The following is a 21,374-nucleotide window of genomic DNA, read 5'->3' as shown; positions in this document are numbered from 1 at the left end:
AATGGGGTCATCCCGAGTGAAATGGAATGAAATTGTCAATTGTATGCCCATTCTATTTTCCCTAAAGTTTTTGAATAGAAAAGTGTGCTAAAAAGTGTGACATAAGCCAGTATTTGTATCAAATTATAATTTAAAGTATCGTTTAGAGATATTTGTAGGCCTGACAAGCTTTGGTGTTTTTACCTGCTATTACCTGCTATTTGTACGCCTGGCATGCTTTGGTGTTTTTACCTGCTGTTACCTGCTATTTGTAGGCCTGACAAGCTTTGGTGTTTTTACCTGCTATTTGTACGCCTGGCATGCTTTGGTGTTTTTACCTGCTGTTACCTGCTATTTGTATGCCTGGCAGGCTTTGGTGTTTTTACCTGCTGTTACCTCCTATTTGTACACCTGGCAGGCTTTGGTGTTTTTACCTGCTGTTACCTGCTATTTGTATGCCTGGCAGGCTTTGGTGTTTACCTGCTCGGCATTTCTTCCTGTTGCGCCTCAAATGGTGCTACAGGCTGACACAATTAAATGTGTCCCACTGTATACAAACTACAACTTTTTAATAAAAACGTTATAAAGCATTAACCTCTACAGGATGGATGGGTCCCCCACAGGACGGTTGAGCTAACGTAGCCTTATGCGATTAGCATGAGGTTGTAAGTAACAAGAACATTTCCCAGGACATAGACATATCTGATATTCGCAGAAAGCTTAAATTCTTGTTAATTTAACTGCACTGTCCAATTTACAGTAGATATTACAGTGGAAGAATACTATGCTGCTGTTTGAGGAGAGTGCACAGTTTTGAACTTAAAGTTATTAATTAACCATTTGGGCAGTCTTGATATAACATTTTGAACAGAAATATGATGATTCATTGGATGAGTCTAAAAACTTTGCACATACACTGCCATCTAGTGGACAAAATCTAAATTGCGCCTGTGCAGGAATAATACATTATGGCCTTTCTCTTGCATTTCAAAGATGGTACAAATACAACAAATATTTTATTTTCTTTGCATTATTTTTTACCAAATCTAATGTGTTATATACTCCTACATTCATTTCACATTTCCACAAACTTCAAACTGTTTCCTTTCAAATGGTATCAAGAATATGCATATCCTTGCTTCAGGTCCTGAGCTACAGGCAGTTAGATTTGTGTATGTCATTTTAGGAGAAAATTGGAAAAAAAAGGGCAGATCCTTTTAATGTATTCCGGAATTCTTTATAGATGCTTCAATCATTTGTTAACAACGCCTGCATAAAGGATGATCATGATACAAAGGGTCCTTATCTGGTGCTTTGCCAAATGTGGTATAACCTTTTGTCCTCCAGATCCTTTTATATAGCAATCTCCATGACATTTCCTTAGGCCTGACTCCATTTAGTCGACTGGTTAATTGTTTGGTTGATAGGCTGTTGGTCGAATGAGATTTCTTTAGTCGAGCTGTAGTAAAAAAACATATGTATATGTGTATATATGTGTATATATGTGGGGCGGCAGGGTAGCCTAGTGGTTAGAGCGTTGGACTAGTAACCGGAAGGTTGCAAGTTCAAACCCCCGAGCTGACAAGGTACAAATCTGTCGTTCTGCCCCTGAACAGGCAGTTAACCCACTGTTCCTAGGCTGTCATTGAAAATAAGAATTTGTTCTTAACTGACTTGCATAGTTTAAATAAAGTTAAAATAAAATTTAAAAAATATGTGTGTGTGTATATATATACTGCTCAAAAAAATAAAGGGAACACTAAAGTAACACATCCTAGATCTGAATGAATGAAATATTATTATTAAATACTTTTTTCTTTACATAGTTGAATGTGCTGACAACAAAATCACACAAAAATTATCAATGGAAATCAAATTTATCAACCCATGGAGGACTGGATTTGGAGTCCCACTCAAAATTAAAGTGGAAAACCACACTACAGGTTGATCCAACTTTGATGTAATGTCCTTAAAACAAGTCAAAATGAGGCTCAGTGTGTGGCCTCCACGTGCCTGTATGACCTCCCTACAGCGCCTGGGCGTGCTCCTGATGAGGTGGCGGATGGTCTCCTGAGGGATCTCCTCCCAGACCTGGACTAAAGCATCCGCCAACTCCTGGACAGTCTGTGGTGCAACGTGGCGTTGGTGGATGGAGCGAGACATGATGTCCCAGATGTGCTCAATTGGATTCAGGTCTGGGAAACGGGCGGGCCAGTCCATAGCATCAATGCCTTCCTCTTGCAGGAACTGCTGACACACTCCAGCCACATGAGGTATAGCATTGTCTTGTACTAGGAGGAACCCAGGGCCAACCGCACCAGCATATGGTCTCGCAAGGGGTCTGAAGATCTCATCTCGGTACCTAATGGCAGTCAGGCTACCTCTGGCGAGCACATGGAGGGCTGTGCGGCCCCCCAAAGAAATGCCACCCCACACCATGACTGACCCACTGCCAAACCGGTCATGCTGGAGGATGTTGCAGGCGGCAGAACGTTCTCCACGGCGTCTCCAGACTCTGTCACATCTGTCACATGTGCTCAGTGTGAACCTGCTTTCATCTGTGAAGAGCACAGGGCGTCAGTGGCGAATTTGTCAATCTTGGTGTTCTCTGGCAAATGCCAAACGTCCTGCACGATGTTGGGCTGTAAGCACAACCCCCACCTGTGGACGTCGGGCCCTCATACCACCCTCATGGAGTCTGTTTCTGACCGTTTGAGCAGACACATGCACATTTGTGGCCTGCTGGAGGTCATTTTGCAGGGCTCTGGCAGTGCTCCTCCTGCTCAAAGGCGGAGGTAGCGGTCCTGCTGCTGGGTTGTTGCCCTCCTACGTCCTCGTCCACATTTCCTGATGTACTGGCCTGTCTCCTGGCAGTGCCTCCATGCTCTGGACACTATGCTGACAGACACAGCAAACTTTCTTGCCACAGCTCGCATTGATGTGCCATCCTGGATGAGCTGCACTACCTGAGCCACTTGTGTGGGTTGTAGACTCCGTCTCATGCTACCACTAGAGTGAAAGCACCGCCAGCATTCAAAGTGACCAAAACATCAGCCAGGAAGCATAGGAACTGAGAAGTGGTCTGTGGTCACCACCTGCAGAACCACTCCTTTATTGGGGGTGTCTTGCTAATTGCCTATAATTTACACCTGTTGTCTATTCCATTTGCACAACAGCATGTGAAATTTATTGTCAATCAGTGTTGCTTCCTAACTGGACAGTTTGATTTCACAGAAGTGTGAATGACTTGGAGTTACATTGTGTTGTTTAAGTGTTCCCTTTATTTTTTTGAGCAGTGTGTACCAGTCAAAATTTTTTATATATTTTTTTACTGTTTTCTACATTGTAGAATAATAAAGACATCAACTATGAAGTAACACATGGAATCATGTAGTAACCCAAAAAGTTTTAAACAAATCCAAATCTTTTATTTTTGAGATTCTTCAAAGTAGCCACCCTTTGCCTTGATGACAGCTTTGCACACTTGACAGTCTCTCAAGCAACTTCATGAGGTAGTCACCTGGAAGGCATTTAACCCACTGTTCCTAGGCCATCATTGAAAATAATAATTTGTTCTTAACTGACTTGCCTAGTTAAATAAAGGTAAAAAGAAATTGCCCTATTTGGTGAATGACCAGCAACGCTAAAACGATCATCAAAGACAACAACCACCCGAGCCACTGCCTGTTCACACCGCTACCATCCAGAAGGCGAGGTCAGTACAGGTGCATCAAAGCTGGGACCGAGAGACTGAAAAACAGCTTTTATCTCAAGGCCATCAGACTGCTAAACAGCAATCACTAACTCAGAGAAGCTGCTGCCTACATTGAGACCCAGTCACTGGCTAATTTAATAAATGGATCACTAGTCACTTTAAACAATGTCACTTCAAACAATGCTATTTAATAATGTTTACATATCTTACATTACTCATACCATATGTATAGACTGTATTTTATACCATCTATTGCACCTTGCCTATGACGCTCGGCCATCGCTCATCCATATATTTATATGTAGATATTCTCATTCACCCCTTTTAGATTTGTGTGTATTAGGTAGTTGTTGGGGAATTGTTAGATATTACTGCACAAGCATTTCGCTGCACTCGCATTAACATCTTCTAACCATGTGTATGTGACCAATAAAATTGGATTTGATTTTGATTTGACCAAGTCCATATTAGGGCAAGAAGAACTCAAATAAGCAAAGAGAAATGACAGTCTATTACTTTAAGACATGAAGATCAGTCAATCTGGAAAAAGTTCAGTCAAGTGTAGTTGCAAAAACCATCAAGTGCTATGATGAAACTGGCTCTCACGAGGACCGCCACAGCAAAAGGAAGACCCAGAGTTGCTTCTGCTGCAGAGGACAAGTTCATCAGAGTTAACTGCACCTCAGATTGCAGCCCAAATAAATGCTTTACAGAGTTAAAGTAATAGACCCATCTCGACATCAACTGTTCAGAGGAAACTGTGTGAAACAGGCCGTCATGGTCGAATTGTTGTGAAGGAACCACTCCTAATGGACACCAATAATAAGATGAGACATTATTGGGCCAAGAAACACAAGCAGTTGACATTTGACTGGTGGAAATCTGTCCTTTGGTCTGAGGAGTCCAAAGTTTAGATTTTTGGTTCCAACCGCCGTGTCTTTGTGAGACCCTGATAGGTGAATGGATGATCTCCGGCATGTGTGGTTCCCACCGTGAAGCATCGAGGAGGTGGTGTGGGGGCGTTTTGCTGGTGACACTGTCAGTGATTTATTTAGAATTAAAGACGCACTTAACAAGCATGGCTATCCCATCATTCTGCACCGATACGCCATCCCATCTGGTTTGTGCTTTGTGGGACAAACATGTTTTTCAACAGGACAATGACCCGAAACACCTCCAGGCTGTGTAAGGGCTATTTGACAAAAAAGGAGAGAGATGGAGTGCTGCATCAGATGACCTGGCCTCCACAATCACTTGACCTCAACCCAATTGAGATGTTTGGGATGAGTTGGACCGCAGAGTGAAGGAAAAGCAGCCAACAAGTGCTTAGCATATGTGGGAACTCCTTCAAGACTGTTGGAAAAGCATTCCTCATGAAGCTGGTTGAGAGAATGCCAAGAGTGTGCAAAGCTGTCATCAAGGCAAAGGGTGGTTACTTTGAAAAATAAACCAAAATATATTTTATAACACCTTTTTGGTTATTACATGATTCCATATGTGTTATTTCATAGTTTTGATGTCTTCACTATTATTCTACAATATAGTAAAAATAAAGAAAAATCCTTGAATGAGTAGGTGTGTCCAAACTTTTGACTGGTACTGTATATGTGTACAAGACACATGTCAGATTTTCACATGTCTGAGTGTGCTAATCCAGTGTAGAGGCTGGTTTCAGAACCGTCGACAATCAGTGCGCCTTTTCCTAGACCATGTAATGTGCATAATAGCAAAGTTAACCAGCATATTGGTGTTGAGAACAATGCATTGGAGGCAGCAGCAGAATGAGATCAGAAAACAGCGCTTGCCTTAATGTCTAAGAAAGGTGAGGAGAGAGGAAATCCCAACTTAATTGTCTATAATCAATAGCCGAACTGTTAAAAATGCCTGTCTTTTGTAAGTCATCCATGTATAGTGGGTAGAACAAGTATTTGATACACAGCCGATTTTGCAGGTTTTCCTACTTACAAAGCATGTCATTTTTATCATAGGTTCACTTCAACTGTGAGAGACGGAATCTAAAACAAAAATCCAGAAAATCACATTGTATGATTTTTAAGTAATTAATTTGCATTTTAGTGCATGACATAAGTATTTGATCACCTACCAACCAGTAAAAATTCCAGCTCTCACAGACCTGTTAGTTTTTCTTTAAGAAGCCCTCCTGTTCTCCACTCCTTACCTGTATTAATTGCACCTGTTTGAACTCGTTACCTGTATAAAAGACACCTGTCCACACACTCAATCAAACAGACTCAAACCTCTCCACAATGGCCAAGACCAGAGAGCTGTGTAAGGACATCAGGAATAAAATTGTAGACCTGCACGAGGCTGGGATGGGCTACAGGACAATAGGCAAGCAGCTTGTTGAGAAGGCAACAACTGTTGGTGCAATTATTAGAAAATGGAAGAAGTTCAAGATGACGGTCAATCACCCTCTGTCTGGGGCTGCATGCAAGATCTCACCTCGTGGGGCATCAATGATCATGAGGAAGGTGAGGGATCAGCCCAGAACTACACGGCAGGACCTGGTCAATGACCTGAAGAGAGCTGGGACCACAGTCTCAAAGAAAACCATTGGTAACACACTACGCCATCATGGATTAAAATCCTGCAGCGCACGCAAGGTCCCCCTGCTCAAGCCAGCGCATGTCCAGGCCCGTCTGAAGTTTGCCAATGACCATCTGGATGATCCAGAGGAGGAATGGGAGGAGGTCATGTGGTCTGATGAGACAAAAATAAAGCTTTTTGGTCTAAACTCCACTCGCCGTGTTTGGAGGAAGAAGAAGGATGAGTACAACCCCAAGAACACCATCCTAACGATGAAGCATGGAGGTGGAAACATCATTCTTTGGGGATGCTTTTCTGCAAAGGGGACAGGATGACTGCACCGTATTGAGGGGAGGATGGATGGGGCCATGTATCGCAAGATCTTTGCCAACAACCCCCTTCCCTCAGTAAGAGCATTGAAGATGGGTCGTGGCTGGGTCTTCCAGCATGACAACGACCAGAAACACAGCCAGGGCAACTAAGTAGTGGCTCCGTAAGAAGCATCTCAAGGTCCTGGAGTGGCCTAGCCAGTCTCCAGACCTAAACCCAATAGAAAATCTTTGGAGGGAGCTGAAAGTCCGTATTGCCCAGCGACAGCCCCGAAACCTGAAGGATCTGGAGAAGGTCTGTATGGAGGAGTGGGCTAAAATCCCTGCTGCAGTGTGCAAACCTGGTCAAGAACTACAGGAAACGTGTGATCTCTGTAATTGCGAACAGGTTTCTGTACCAAATATTAAGTTATGCTTTTCTGATGTATCAAATACTTATGTCATGCAATAAAATGTATTTAATTACTTAAAAATCATACAATGTGATTTTCTGGATTTTTGTTTTAGATTCCGTCTCTCACAGTTGAAGTGTACCTATGATAAAAATTACAGACCTCTACATGCTTTGTAAGTAGGAAACACTGCCGATTTTGCAGGTTATCAAATACTTGTTCTCCCCACTGTGCATCTACAGAAATAAGACAGAACCTGCTTCAGTTGCCTGTTTGAGTGTTAGTTTAATACCCTACTGATTCTGTGTCTATCACACATCACACAACGACATGTCAAGTAAACAATATGGGGAAAAATGCACAATAAAATTTCAATCTTCAACATAGAAATGCAACAAAAAAAATGTATTGAAACTTGTTACAAATGATCACTCATGATTCACCGAACAATATTTTGAAAGAGGAAGTAAAGTACTTTAAGAAGGTTTTTGTTTCAGTCTCCATCTCTACTAACCAAAGCTAATTGTGTGGATTTTTCCCCCTATTAATAAAGTAAAATTATCATCTGTACAAAAAGACTCATGTGAAGGCCAAATTACAGAGGAACTTCTTGGTGCAATTAAATCCTTTAAGGATGGGAAAACTCCAGGGCTGGATGGCATACCAGTGGAAGTATACAAAACTATTTTTGAAATACTCGGAGGACTATTATTTGCATGTTTTTACCACTCCTATATAAACGGTAGATTATCAGACACACAACAAGGTCTGATTTCATTATTACTGAAACAGGATCCAAGTGGTGTGTGTATATCTAAAGATACAGTTCATGTAAAGAATTGGAGGCCTCTTCCACGTTAGCGTTGTGATGCAAAAATTGTAGCTTGGCGCATAGAATTATAAAGGTATTGTCAGATATTATTCATCCTAGTCAGACAAGTTTTTTTACATGGACGATACATTGGAGATAATATAAGACAAGTACTGGAAACAATAGAATACTATGAAATATTGGGGAAACCAGGCCTGGTTTTCATACAGTGGGGCAAAAAAATATTTAGTCAGCCACCAATTGTGCAAGTTCTCCCACTTAAAAAGATGAGAGAGGCCTGTAATTTTCATCATAGGTACACTTCAACTATGAAAGACAAAATGAGAAGGAAAAAAATCCAGAAAATCACATTGTAGGATTTTTTAATGAATTTATTTGCAAATTATGGTGGAAAATAAGTATTTGGTCAAAAACAAAAGTTTATCTCAATACTTTGTTATATACCCTTTGTTGGCAATGAGAGGTCAAACGTTTTCTGTAAGTCTTCACAAGGTTTTCACACTGTTGCTGGTATTTTGGCCCATTCATGCAGATCTCCTATAGAGCAGTGATGTTTTGGGGCTGTTGCTGTGCAACATGGACTTTCAACTCCCTCCAAAGATTTTCTATGGGGTTGAGTTCTGGAGACTGGCTAGGCCACTCCAGGACCTTGAAATGCTTACGAAGTTCAACTTAAATCCGAAATGGTTCTCTAGTAAATTAGGAAGAATGTCTCACCCCATGTTCAAGAATGGCCTTTTCCCTTCATTCAAATTACAGCTACTCACTTTTTTTGCAATTTCAGTTTAATCCACCTGAAAAGACAGAACAAATAATACAACAAATATTGTGGTTAAACTCAAATATACGATAAAATTTTTTACAAAAAATGGATTTTTCGATACTTTAAAAAAAAAGATATACTGTTTGTAAATGATATCATAAATAGGACTGGTGGAGTTGTCACACATGCAGCTAACACAGACATATGGAAATGTCTGCTCTACCCAAAATTACAACTAATTGCAGCATTACCACAAAAGTAAGGAACTTGTCTGTTGGCCCTGCATTAAAGAGAAAAAATGGTTAAAGAAAATTGTGAAAAATAAAAATCTATATACCAATTTCATTTAAGGATAAGAAAATTGACAGCTGTGCCATATAGATTGCAAAATAGTTGGGAAGAGATTTTCGATGTACCAATTCCACGGCACATGGTTTATGAATTGACACGCAAAATGACACCGGATTCAAAACTTCACATTTTTCAATTTAAATTATTATACAAAATTCTTGCAACCAATAGACAGATATAGGGAATACAATCTTCTCAGCTCTGCAGATTTTGCTGCGAGGAGGCAGTCGTTAGATCATTTATTTTGGTACTGTCCATATGTAGCTCGTTTTTGGACACAGGTCCAGGTATGGCTGAAGAATTGCAACATTTACCTAGAACTAATGCTGCCGATAGCAATACTGGGTGATGTGAAAAGTCAGCCAATTGACATCAGAAATACATTTACATTTACATTTAAGTCATTTAGCAGACGCTCTTATCCAGAGCGACTTACAAATTGGTGCATTCACCTTAAGACATCCAGTGGAACAGCCACTTTACAATAGTGCATCTAAATCTTTTAAGGGGGGTGAGAAGGATTACTTTATCCTATCCTAGGTATTCCTGAAAGAGGTGGGGTTTCAGGTGTCTCCGGAAGGTGGTGATTGACTCCGCTGTCCTGGCGTCGTGAGGGAGTTTGTTCCACCATTGGGGGGCCAGAGCAGCGAACAGTTTTGACTGGGCTGCGCGGGAACTGTACTTCCTCAGTGGTAGGGAGGCGAGCAGGCCAGAGGTGGATGAACGCAGTGCCCTTGTTTGGGTGTAGGGCCTGATCAGAGCCTGGAGGTACTGAGGTGCCGTTCCCCTCACAGCTCCGTAGGCAAGCACCATGGTCTTGTAGCGGATGCGAGCTTCAACTGGAAGCCAGTGGAGAGAGCGGAGGAGCGGGGAAATAGAGGGAAGACTAAAAACAAAATATAACTATTGTAAAATAGATTGTCTGTAAAATGTGTACAGTATGTATAAACTGAAGGTAGAAGCCTAAGTGTTATTGTTTATTACTTTACTCCAATTGGGGGAAGAGAGGTAGGGTTTGCGGGGAATAATAAAGGTGTATATTCTAAAAAGTGTGTGTGTGTGTGTGTGTGTATATAATATAAATATATATACTGCTCAAAAAAATAAAGGGAACACTTAAACAACACAATGTAACTCCAAGTCAATCACACTTCTGTGAAATCAAACTGTCCACTTAGGAAACAACACTGATTGACAATACATTTCACATGCTGTTGTCGCAAATGGAATAGACAACAGGTGGAAATTATAGGCAATTAGCAAGACACCCCCAATAAAGGAGTGGTTCTGCAGGTGGGTACCACAGACCACTTCTCAGTTCCTATGCTTCCTGGCTGATGTTTTGGTCACTTTTGAATGCTGGTGGTGCTTTCACTCTAGTGGTAGCATGAGACGGAGTCTACAACCCACACAAGTGGCTCAGGTAGTGCAGCTCATCCAGGATGGAACATCAATGCGAGCTGTGGCAAGAAGGTTTGCTGTGTCTGTCAGCGTAGTGTCCAGAGCATGGAGGCGCTACCAGGAGACAGGCCAGTACATCAGGAGACGTGGAGGAGGGCAACAACCCAGCAGCAGGACTGCTACGTCTGCCTTCGTGCAAGGAGGAGCGGGAGGAGCACTGCCAGAGCCCTGCAAAATGACCTCCAGCAGGCCACAAATGTGCATGTGTCTGTTCAAAAGGTCAGAAACAGACTCCATGAGGGTGGTATGAGGGCCCGACGTCCACAGGTGGGGGTTGTGCTTACAGCCCAACACCGTGCAGGACGTTTGGCATTTGCCAGAGAACACCAAGATTGGCAAATTCGCCACTGGCGCCCTGTGCTCTTCACAGATGAAAGCAGGTTCACAGTGAGCACATGTGACACGTGACAGAGTCTGGAGACGCCGTAGAGAACGTTCTGCTGCCTGCAACATCCTCCAGCATGACCGGTTTGGCGGTGGGTCAGTCATGGTGTGGGGTGGCATTTCTTTGGGGGGCCGCACAGCCCTCCATGTGCTCGCCAGAAGTAGCCTGACTGCCATTAGGTACCGAGATGAGATCCTCAGACCCCTTGTGAGACCATATGCTGGTGGGGTTGGCCCTGGGTTCCTCCTAATGCAAGACAATGCTAGACCTCATGTGGCTGGAGTGTGTCAGCAGTTCCTGCAAGAGGAAGGCATTGATGTTATGGACTGGCCCGCCCGTTCCCCAGACCTGAATCCAATTGAGCACATCTGGGACATCATGTCTCGCTCCATCCACCAATGCCACGTTGCACCACAGACTGTCCAGGAGTTGGCGGATGCTTTAGTCCAGGTCTTGGAGGAGATCCCTCAGGAGACCATCCGCCACCTCATCAGGAGCATGCCCAGGCGTTGTAGGGAGGTCATACAGGCACGTGGAGGCCACACACACTACTGAGCCTCATTTTGACTTGTTTTAAGGACATTACATCAAAGTTGGATCAGCCTGTAGTGTGGTTTTCCACTTTAATTTTGAGTGTGACTCCAAATCCAGACCTCCATGGGTTGATCAATTTGATTTCCATTGATCATTTTTGCATGATTTTTGTTGTCAGCACATTCAACTATGTAAAGAAAAAAGTATTTAATAAGAATATTTCATTAATTCAGATCTAGGATGTGTTATTTTAGTGTTCCCTTTATTTTTTGAGCAGTGTGTGTGTGTGTGTGTGTGTGTGTGTGTATTTATAATTTCATATATATATTATATATATACACACATATATACACATATATACACAATTTCTATATTTTATTTATTTTACCCCAAAAATATGGGGAGTTGGAAATGATGCAGACAATTACATTAATGGAAGCAACAATCTATCCTCAATATTAAAGCTGATCCACCCCCTGGAAAAAAATATATTTTAAAGAATTCACATTCGTCTGTTTTTAATCTTTACTTTGTTAGAACAGCCTTTCTGGTAATATTTATTTAGTGTTTACACTTCAAAATTGTCCAATTTATTTATTTAAAAAAAATAAAGTAAATATATATTTTATATATTATTACCGCTCCTTTTTCTTGATCTCTTTCATATTGTTACTACTACTAATAATAATAAGTGATGTCATTATCATTAGTAGTGTTAGTATAGCAGCCTTGTATAACCACCATCCAGCTGTAGACCTAAGAGCGCATCATGTTTAGTCTTAATACCGTAACTTACGTAGGCCTATATTTCAATACTTATATAGGCTACTCTATCAATCATATGAGTCATTCATGATATGAAATGCAGTCAAGCATTTTAGTTTTAAAAGAAAGTGACTCTTAAATAATTAGCTTAAACAATAAATAAACCGTTCCATTTCGGAAATTTTGTTAACGAATGAATGCGACTGTATGGTCTTTGCTGTTCTAAAGGCTTTAAAAAAACGTTACCACAAAAAACATTACCACTGGTATGCGTATAATTCATTTAGTGTTTACATTGTTCCAAACGGTCAGAATTTTTTTATTGTAATCTAACAGCACCTGTTAGGCACACACAATATGCACTCAGTGCTTGCTCCTTTTTATTTTTCTTCATATCCAGTATTTTCCACAACTAGTCAAATGTATTCCACAAATCTGACTTCCCCTTTACCTCATGAGCAACCAGTAAACATTTCCCCGTTTCGAGTTTATTTGTCACGTCCTCTACATCCATTTTGCTGTTACGGTGTTTGGAGTTTGTTATAACCATTTTATTGATGCGATTATAGGTCAGGCCCTATTGGTCACGTGCATGCCATGCATACATGTCACGTAAAGAGAGCAAGGGTTTAGGAAATAGGGAATATTTTTCCAAAGAAAATGAGTGATTTTGGTAACGGAGCTTTTCAGTCAGAAGTGAATTATGTTGCAGCTTCAGCAACGTGTACAGCTTGATAACTGCTGGTCGCTGCGGCAGGGAGGAGAAAGCGGGACAACAGGTGTTTGTCAGTCACTCGCCATCTTTTTTTTTTTTTTACACAGCGCCGCAAGTTTGAGCCCAGCACAATCAAATCCATTGCTGGTCGTACTCCCTCTAGTCATTTGTGTGTCTTAATTATTTAATCAAACAGTGTGCTTAAAGAATGAGACAAGCTCAGTGAATATAAACTCAGCAAAAAAAGAAACGTCCCTTTTCACGTCCCTGTCTTTCAAAGATAATTTGTAAAATTCTAAATAACTGCACAGATCTTCATTGTAAAGGGTTTAAACACTGTTTCCCATGCTTGTTCAATGAACCATAAACAATTGATGAACATGCACCTGTGGAACAGTCGTTAAGACACTTACAGCTTACAGACGGTAGGCAATTAAGGTCACAGTTCTGATAACTTAGGACACTAAAGAGGCCTTTCTATGGACTCTGAAAAACACCAAAAGAAAGATGCCCAGGGTCCCTGCTCATCTGCGTGAATGTGCCTTATGAGACCTGCAGATGTGGCCAGGGCAATAAATTGCAATGTCTGTACTGTGAGACGCCTAAGACGACGCTACAGGGAGATAGGAAAGACAGCTGATCGTCCTCACAGTGGCAGACCACATGTAGAACACCTGCACAGGATCGGTACATCTGAGCATTACACCCGCGGGACAGGTACAGGATGCAACAACAACTGCTCGAGCTACACCAGGAACGCACAATCCCTCCATCAGTGCTCAGACTGTCTGCGATAGGCTGAGAGAGGACCAGACATCACCGGCAACAATGTCGCCTATGGGCACAACCCCACTGTCGCTGGACCAGACAGGATTGGCAAAAAGTGCTCTTCATTGACGAGTCGCAGTTTTGTCTGATCAGGGGAGATGGTCAGATTCGCGTTTATCGTCGAAGGAATGAGCGTTACACAAAGGCATGTACTCTGGAGCGGGATCGATTTGGAGGCGGAGGGTCCGTCATGGTCTGGGGCGGTGTGTCACAACCTCATCGGACTGAGCTTGTTGTCATTGCAGGCAATCTCAACGCTGTGCGTTACAGGGAAGACATCCTCCTCCCTCATGTGGTACCCTTCCTGCAGGCTCATCCTGACATGACCCTCCGGCATGACAATGCCACCAGCCATACTGCTCGTTCTGTGCGTGATTTCCTGCAAGACAGGAATGTCAGTGTTCTGCCATGGCCAGTGAAGAGCCCGGATCTCAATCCCATTGAGCACGTCTGGGACCTGTTGGATCGGAGGGTGAGGGCTAGGGCCATTCCCTCCAGAAATGTCCGGGAACTTGCAGGTGCCTTGGTGGAAGAAAATCTCACAGCAAGAACTGACAAATCTGGTGCAGTCCATGAGGAGGAGATGCACTGCAGTACTTAATGCAGCTGGTGGCCACACCAGATACTGACTGTTCCTTTTGATTTGGACCCCCCTTTGTTCAGGGACACATTATTCCATTTCTGTTAGTCACATGTCTGTGGAACATGTTCAGTTTATGTCTGTTGTTGAATCTTGTTATGATCACACAAATATTTAAGTATATTTAATGTTAACTATTAATGTTAAATATTTAATGTTAAGTTTGCTGAAAATAAATGCAGTTGACAGTGAGAGGATGTTTCTTTTTTTGCTGAGTTTAATTGATTTGATTAAAACACACATGTCTACATATGGAAAAATACACGTAACATTTCAACCAATCGATTGGTCGAAAGAACAGATTACTCTTGGTCTACCAAGATTTTGTTTTTAGTTGGACAGCCCTACATTTCCTTATGAATCCTAACCCCAATCTATTTTCTCTGTTGTCCTCCAGGGTGACGCCAGGGGCCAGCTGGTGTCGGAGCGGCTGGGCCTGGGCCACAACCTGGACCTGTCGGACACCATGGTGCAGCAGAAGCTGGATGAGATCAAGGAGCAAATCCGCCGCGAGATCCGCAAAGAGCTGAAGATCAAGGAGGGTGCGGAGAACCTGCGCAAGGTCACCACGGACAAGAAGAGCCTGGCCTATGTGGACAACATGCTGAAGAAGTCCAACAAGAAGGTGGAGGAGCTCCACCAGGAGCTCCAGGAGCTCAACGCCCACATTGTGGTCAAGGACCCCGATGACCTGCTGGGTATGGCTATTTTTCATGGGGCGTGGGAGTAACTAGGGTTGCCAAACTCTTTAAACTTTCCACAGGTTTTTCAGAAATCCCTAGTTGGAGGATTCACTCGCTGCTTATTCCCTCCAGATTTCAGGAATCCTTCAACAGGGATTTTTGAAAAGCCTGGAAACTTCCGGGGATGTAGCCTTTCTTTTGATATGAGGTGTATGTACTGAATGCTTTCTCTCCTCTATCCTGTTTCACATAGGCTAAACGGAATTTAGTGGAATACAATACTATGCTCTCTTCAGGTGTGGTATTTCTTGGTATAAGGACACTCAATACATGATATAGCACATAATACACAAATAGGACCCACACACAATGAATGCCCTCTGTTGTGGTGCCTCATCTTCTAGGAGCTGACACGGGCATATTCCTTATTGTTTTACAATAGGGCTCCGTTTAGTTATTTTCGAGGCTGTTGAAACCTGCTTCCGCGAATTATGTGAACAAAAATGGGTTTTTAGCACGTTACCTGAACATGGGTAAATGTCTCAGTGGATGTGCAGGGAATAGTTGATCGTATTAATAATGGGTGGAGAGAGAAGGACTGGGTTTGTCTGTCTGCTGCTATGGCATTTCTTACTCCCTAGTTTTAGACATTGGAAATGGGGACTGCCTTTCTGTATTTAAAGGTAGTCATAAAGATATTGAACGGGATCTAAAGCACTTACACATTTGTAACATATTGCACGAATTAGAGCATTTTCAGGATAAAACATAGCATGAGAAATGGATGACGTTGTTCATAATTGTGCATAATTTTCGCGCTACATTCAAAACTACTGGCTGAAATTATACAAAACCTTTTTTATAATGCATCTTTAAGTGGGAACAAATGTATCCTGACTCATTGAACCCTTATCTGACGAGAAAGGTGTTTTGTTCAGTGATGCATGGCCAGTGGTATGTCGCGGAACTGGGAACTGACCTCAGGCCAAGTTCTAGAGCAACGGGGGGGGGGGGGGTGGTTCTGTCCTCCACAACTGATGTCAGATCACCTTCCCCTTTTTTCACACCCAACCTTAACCAGCAATATGACAAAACACAAAAGTATTAGGTCAGTTGTTAAATGACGATGTAATTTTAGCAGATGCTCTTATCCAGAGGGAGTTACAATAGGGAGTGCATACATGTTGGTTATTTTTCGTACTGGTCGCCGTGGGAAACATGAACCCACAACCCTGCCGTTGTAAGCACCATGCTCTACCAGATGAGCCACACGGGACCATTTTCAATGGCCCAGCGTGGACTGTGTGGAGGAGGGGGTCCTTGACTGGTCCTGACCCCGACCAAACCCCTCTCTTCTGGAGGGAAGCCCTGGGACACAGGCACACACACACACGGATAGACACACGCAGATACATACGCACACACACACAGATAATCGAATGTCAGTTAGGACTGCAATACAGTCTGCACACACACAACATAGCTGAGTAGCCAGCGTTTATATTTGCATCTGCTTACACTCAGTCTGAGCTTGAACACAGATCAAACATATTGTCGGAGGAATCTTGCGAACCCATAGTCATTCTCGTTAGTGCTAATTTAGTGGACGACTTTATGACTGGTGCTGCCTAGCAACCTGACGTTCTCCTTCATATGCATTGCCAGGTTATTGGCTGATTAAATGAATTATTACGCTGTTAGAATGAATTGGCGACCTCCTGAGGCGTCTCCAGAGACACCAATGTTTAACAGGATGTGCTTCTCATGCTAAAGCGGTGTGTGTGTGATATTTGAATACTAACTGTGGTTAGCACTGTTGACTGGGTATAGGCCTAGAGCTAGTTAGCGGTAGGGATATGTTGGTCGGCTGTGGAGCCATTTGAGCACAGGAGGTTGGTAGCACCTTTAATTGGGGAAGACAGACTCGTGGTAATGGCTGAAGCGGAATATTTATTTCTGTTCCTGTGTAACTGTAAATTGAAATTAAATCTAACCATCAAACACCGTACAGTTTACCTCAAACTGTCACCAAGATGATGGTAAGAGACAGTAGAAGTCAGTCAGGCAGGTTTTTGCCCACCTGTGTGTGAAGAAGCGAGCATTTGCTCAGCACTCGACTCGGGGTGCAGCGGTGAGTAGGGGTGCCGTGGAGAGTGGGGGTGCCGTGGAGAGTGGGGGTGCCGTGGAGAGTGGGGGTGCCGTGGAGAGTGGGGGTGCCGTGGAGAGTAGGGGTGCCGTGGAGAGTAGGGGTGCAGCGGTGAGTAAGGGTGCCGCGGAGAGGAGGGGTTCTGCCCAGGCATGAAAACCAGTGAGCACATCCCTCAGCACCGCAGCTTGACTGAAATGATAGAGGACACTTTTGTTTTTGGAGGGAAGGAAGGAAGGAGAGTACTTGAGGTGTGCACAGCACCAGACCCAACAGCCCCTGGGGCAGGACAAGAGCACGGAGTACCTGGGTGGCAAAACTCTAGCGAATCGCTTTGCAACAGAAGATGAACTTGAGCATTTCTTATTGGTCACCTTCAGGTAGTCCCTCCGTGTTTGTCCATTCTTCTGTTTTGTTCCTAATGAACACAACCCTGGCTTTTGGCAACAAGGGCCTGTCAGTCATACCATATATTTGCATGTACAGTAACGTCACATCTTGTCTTGAGCAAGTTTATGCTTGTTTTTCTCCAGAGACGGCTTCAGGGTTCCCCTAACTTCTGTGCTGTTTGGAACAGAAATCCCAACTCTTCAGGGAATTTTAGTAAAGAATCTAAGTGTACATACAAGAATTCCCCGTCATCAGTAGTTTTCATACCAGCAGACAGGGATGGAAATGACTTTTCAGACCGGGCTTGGTAGAAAATGTGCCCAACTAGCCCGCGGGATAGTGACATTTAGTATTTTGAAATATTGCATGGAACAGATATTCGACCCGGGCTACTAAAGATTTCAGTCTGATTCCCCAGCTGGCCAGTGTCCAAAATCCTTCAATTCCATCCCTGCCAAAAGGCTTTCTGTTTTTACACAAATTGCTTTGTTGTAGATGGTAAACAACAACCTGGTGAATATGGCTGCGTTGAACAAGATAAGAAATGCATTATGGCCAACTCTAAGACCTTCCATACAAGCCTTTGAATGTTGTAGCTAATGAACATGCAAACTTTATTGTTGTATTGTAAGCGCTTTAATGGGTTTTAATATCCAAGCTTCATATCTTCCCTTCCGATCTTCTACCTTGGTTTCTAGAGTGCCCTTTGACCCCGGACACCCCAGCTAGCGAGGCGAGGATGTGCACCAGCAACAGCCGCTTGGCCGCTCTGAAGAAGCAGAACGACATTGAGCTGAAGGTTAAACAGGGGGCAGAGAACATGATCCAGATGTACTCCAACGGCTCTTCCAAGGTATGCCCTCTGACCCCTTCAGAAACAGTCATTTTCAGTTTGTGACCTCTGGGTCATGTTCATTAGGGCACTTAACTCTACAGAAAACGAAAATGAGCGTGTCCTATTGGTTAATTCCAGGTAGTCCCTCCTTGCAGTCTCTTGTTCACTTGGCCCTTCTTGGAAATAGGTAGGGTTTTTTCCAAAGTATCACAGTATGATGCAACACATATCTGTGTTTTGAAAGTTCTATATTTTTGAAAACTTGATTGCTGACATGCAAAACATTTTTGGACTGTATCAACAGTGGAATAATGGAGCAAATACCAAATTATAGTTTTTTTTAAGTGGTATTTTCTTTTTAAGAGACCACAAAATCCATTATTCAAAATGGTGAGCTCAGTTAGCATCATTATAAATATGGTGTATAGTAGGACTAACCTACAAGATGGTGTCCCTGGAAGTGACACCAGACATGGTATTAACAGACCTAGCTAGTACTCCCTGTGCAGAATCATGTTCACTAACCCCAGCCATATTAACAGAGCATTATCAGGCCGTATTTAGCTCTGCACTGGTTGCTAAGGTGTAGAATGCTGATGATTTCAGCTAAAATCATACGGCACTAATACAGTAGGGATATTAACGCTAAAGTGTGGAACGATAGCAACCTCCGTGCTAACTACTAACCACAGCATTTTATGCAAGATAGTATTAGCTCCGTTCTATTTGCGAAGGTGCCCTTTGCAAAAATCCGCCATAGCTGACTCTGTGAGCACAGTATAATATCAAGGTGTGGAATGTTGGCAACCCCCGGTCAGCGCTCCCCTGCTGGAGCGCCTGGAGAAAGTGGCACCATCCTGTGGGAAATGGCATGGCCTGATGATGTCAGCCAGGAAATGCCTGTCAGACTGGAAGCCTTTCCTGCCCTCTACGCCGGCACGGCATAGCATAGTGCGCTCTTCCACCAAAGGAATTCTGGGTGGAGCCGACTAGTTTACTCCACGGGCCAGTGTGTGCGTCAACTCGAGGGTCACCGATAACACAATGACATTCTACTTTCGCCTGCGGTGAATAACTTTTTCCATGCGTTCATTGAAAACTTTTGCTCCACTTAAGGTCATGATTTGACGAGACCGTGTTCCGATTGGGTAACCCACGCACGCACACACACATTCTGTCTGAAGTATGATGTGGAATTTGTGTCAGGTGTTTTGGGTTATTTTACTTATGAAGAAATGCTGTTTAGATCAGATGTTGATCAATATCACACAGTCCAGTGAGTTACTTTCTGTTATAGACGCCTCAGTGTACCTGTTGGTGATGGTGTGAGTGTTGTCTTTATTTTCTGCCCAGGACCGGAAATTGCTAGCGACTGCTCAACAGATGCTCCAGGACAGCAAGACAAAGATTGAGTTCATCAGGATGCAGATCCTCAAAGGCAGCCAGGCCAGCGAGTTGAGCTTCGATAACAATGACGTCATGGGTGAGACACACACACCTGCCTGTGACTCATTCTGGCCGTGGCTTCCTGTCCTGTGTTATCCTCTTTGACACATATGGATACACAAGCACACACACACACAGTGGATTCACTACATGGAATCACTGATCTAGAGATTACCTTCCATCCTAAATATTCACTCACCGTGTGATCCAGATGAGTGATTCTGCGCCTCCTCTTGCTCAAACTGATCCCCTCAAACGCCCTGATAGTCTCTCTAACAAGGTCCTCTTCCTCCAGCCAAGCCCATCATCAGCCCGCTGGACCTGCGGGTAGAGGAGCTGTGTCACCATGCCAGGATAGAGTCAGCCGTGGCCGAGGGCGCCAAGAACGTAATGAAGCTCCTGGGCTCTGGCAAAGTCACGGAGAAGAGGGCACACTCAGAGGTACAGACCACAGCCATAGTTGAGTAGGAGTGCTGATTTAGGATCGGATCCCATAGTCTATATAATTATGATCTAAAAGGCTAAACTGATCCTAGGTCAGCACTCCTACCATGGCCCCAAAAACAACTAGACAAAAAACAAATGTTTTCGAAAGCTATTCCTAAACCCTTAGTCAACTCACTGCTCAACAAACTTAAGCCGAAAATGGGAGCAAACACTTTCAAAATGTTTGGGCATGCCTGTTGGACAAACTCTATACAAAATAACCATACTGTTTGTGAACTTGTTTTTCCTGGACCACATTCTGTAGAACCCGTATGAGAGCAAACACATTTTGAATTGAAAAACAAGCAAAATTGTACATTCTGAGTTTTCACCCATTTAGTGCCAACTGAAGATGCCCCTGTTTTGACCCCCTTGCTGTTAGGCCCAGGCCCGATTCAACGAGTCCAGTCAAAAGCTGGACCTGCTCAAGTACTCCCTGGAGCAGAGGCTGAGTGAGCTGCCCAAGAACCACCCTCGCAGCACCAACATCGTGGAGGAGCTGTCCCTCATGTCCTCGCCCGCCCTCAGCCCGCGCTCCAGCATCATCTCCACCCAGAACCAATACAGCACCGTGGCCAAGCCCGCCGCACTCACAGGTAAAGGGCTTATATCCCACAGCAGTGGTCATCATTTGCATGCGGTTAACCTCAGAATGTAGAGCTGAATCCTAACTTGAGATAGGCGCCTGTTAATCTTGTCAAGGGAAGATTTGTGCGAAAACTTGGTTTACAAAGATCTGAAGTTCTAGCCTTTTATGTACTGGCATTTGGGGATTTTGGTCTTTAAAGTATGCAGTTACCAATATATCATGACAATAGTGCTGTAGCGCTGTGCTTAGCCTGGGCTCATAAAATCTATCACTTTATGATAAAAAATATCTGGTCTCCCACAGGCACGTTAGATGTCAGGCTCATGGGCTGCCAGGACCTGCTGGAGAACGTTCCGGGTCGTTCCAAAGTCGGTTCTGTGCTGCTGCCTGGCTGGAGCCCCAGCGAGACTCGCTCCTCCTTCATGAGCCGGGGGAATCGCAACCGAGGTGCCAGCGCACGGAACCTCTCCAAGAGTGAAGACCTCTCAAGTGAGTCTCCAAACACCAACAGTCTCTCCTAGTAGCCCTCCATCGATAACTTAATCCATTGATAGCTTTTTTGT

The 21,374-nt window shown here is 43.5% G+C and overlaps 1 protein-coding gene across 2 annotated transcripts in view; it reads left to right on the top strand.

Moving 5' to 3' along the window:
- The window catches only part of LOC115103286 (serine/threonine-protein kinase N2-like), a 41,569-nt gene that overhangs the window by 4,142 nt on the left and 16,053 nt on the right, over positions 1-21,374 (top strand). For both annotated transcript variants that reach the window (XM_029624133.2, XM_029624132.2), the window contains exons 2-7: positions 14,634-14,934; positions 18,154-18,308; positions 19,644-19,773; positions 20,032-20,177; positions 20,605-20,818; positions 21,115-21,300. In XM_029624133.2, coding sequence (XP_029479993.1) covers positions 14,634-14,934; positions 18,154-18,308; positions 19,644-19,773; positions 20,032-20,177; positions 20,605-20,818; positions 21,115-21,300 — 1,132 coding nt within the window. The remainder of the gene's footprint in view (positions 1-14,633; positions 14,935-18,153; positions 18,309-19,643; positions 19,774-20,031; positions 20,178-20,604; positions 20,819-21,114; positions 21,301-21,374) is intronic.

The sequence above is a fragment of the Oncorhynchus nerka genome, linkage group LG20 (assembly GCF_034236695.1).
Source record: "Oncorhynchus nerka isolate Pitt River linkage group LG20, Oner_Uvic_2.0, whole genome shotgun sequence".
In the NCBI taxonomy this organism is placed as follows: Eukaryota; Metazoa; Chordata; class Actinopteri; order Salmoniformes; family Salmonidae; genus Oncorhynchus; species Oncorhynchus nerka.
The sequence above is the reverse complement of the archived record's forward strand: the minus strand, read 5'-3'. Positions and strand labels throughout refer to the sequence as shown.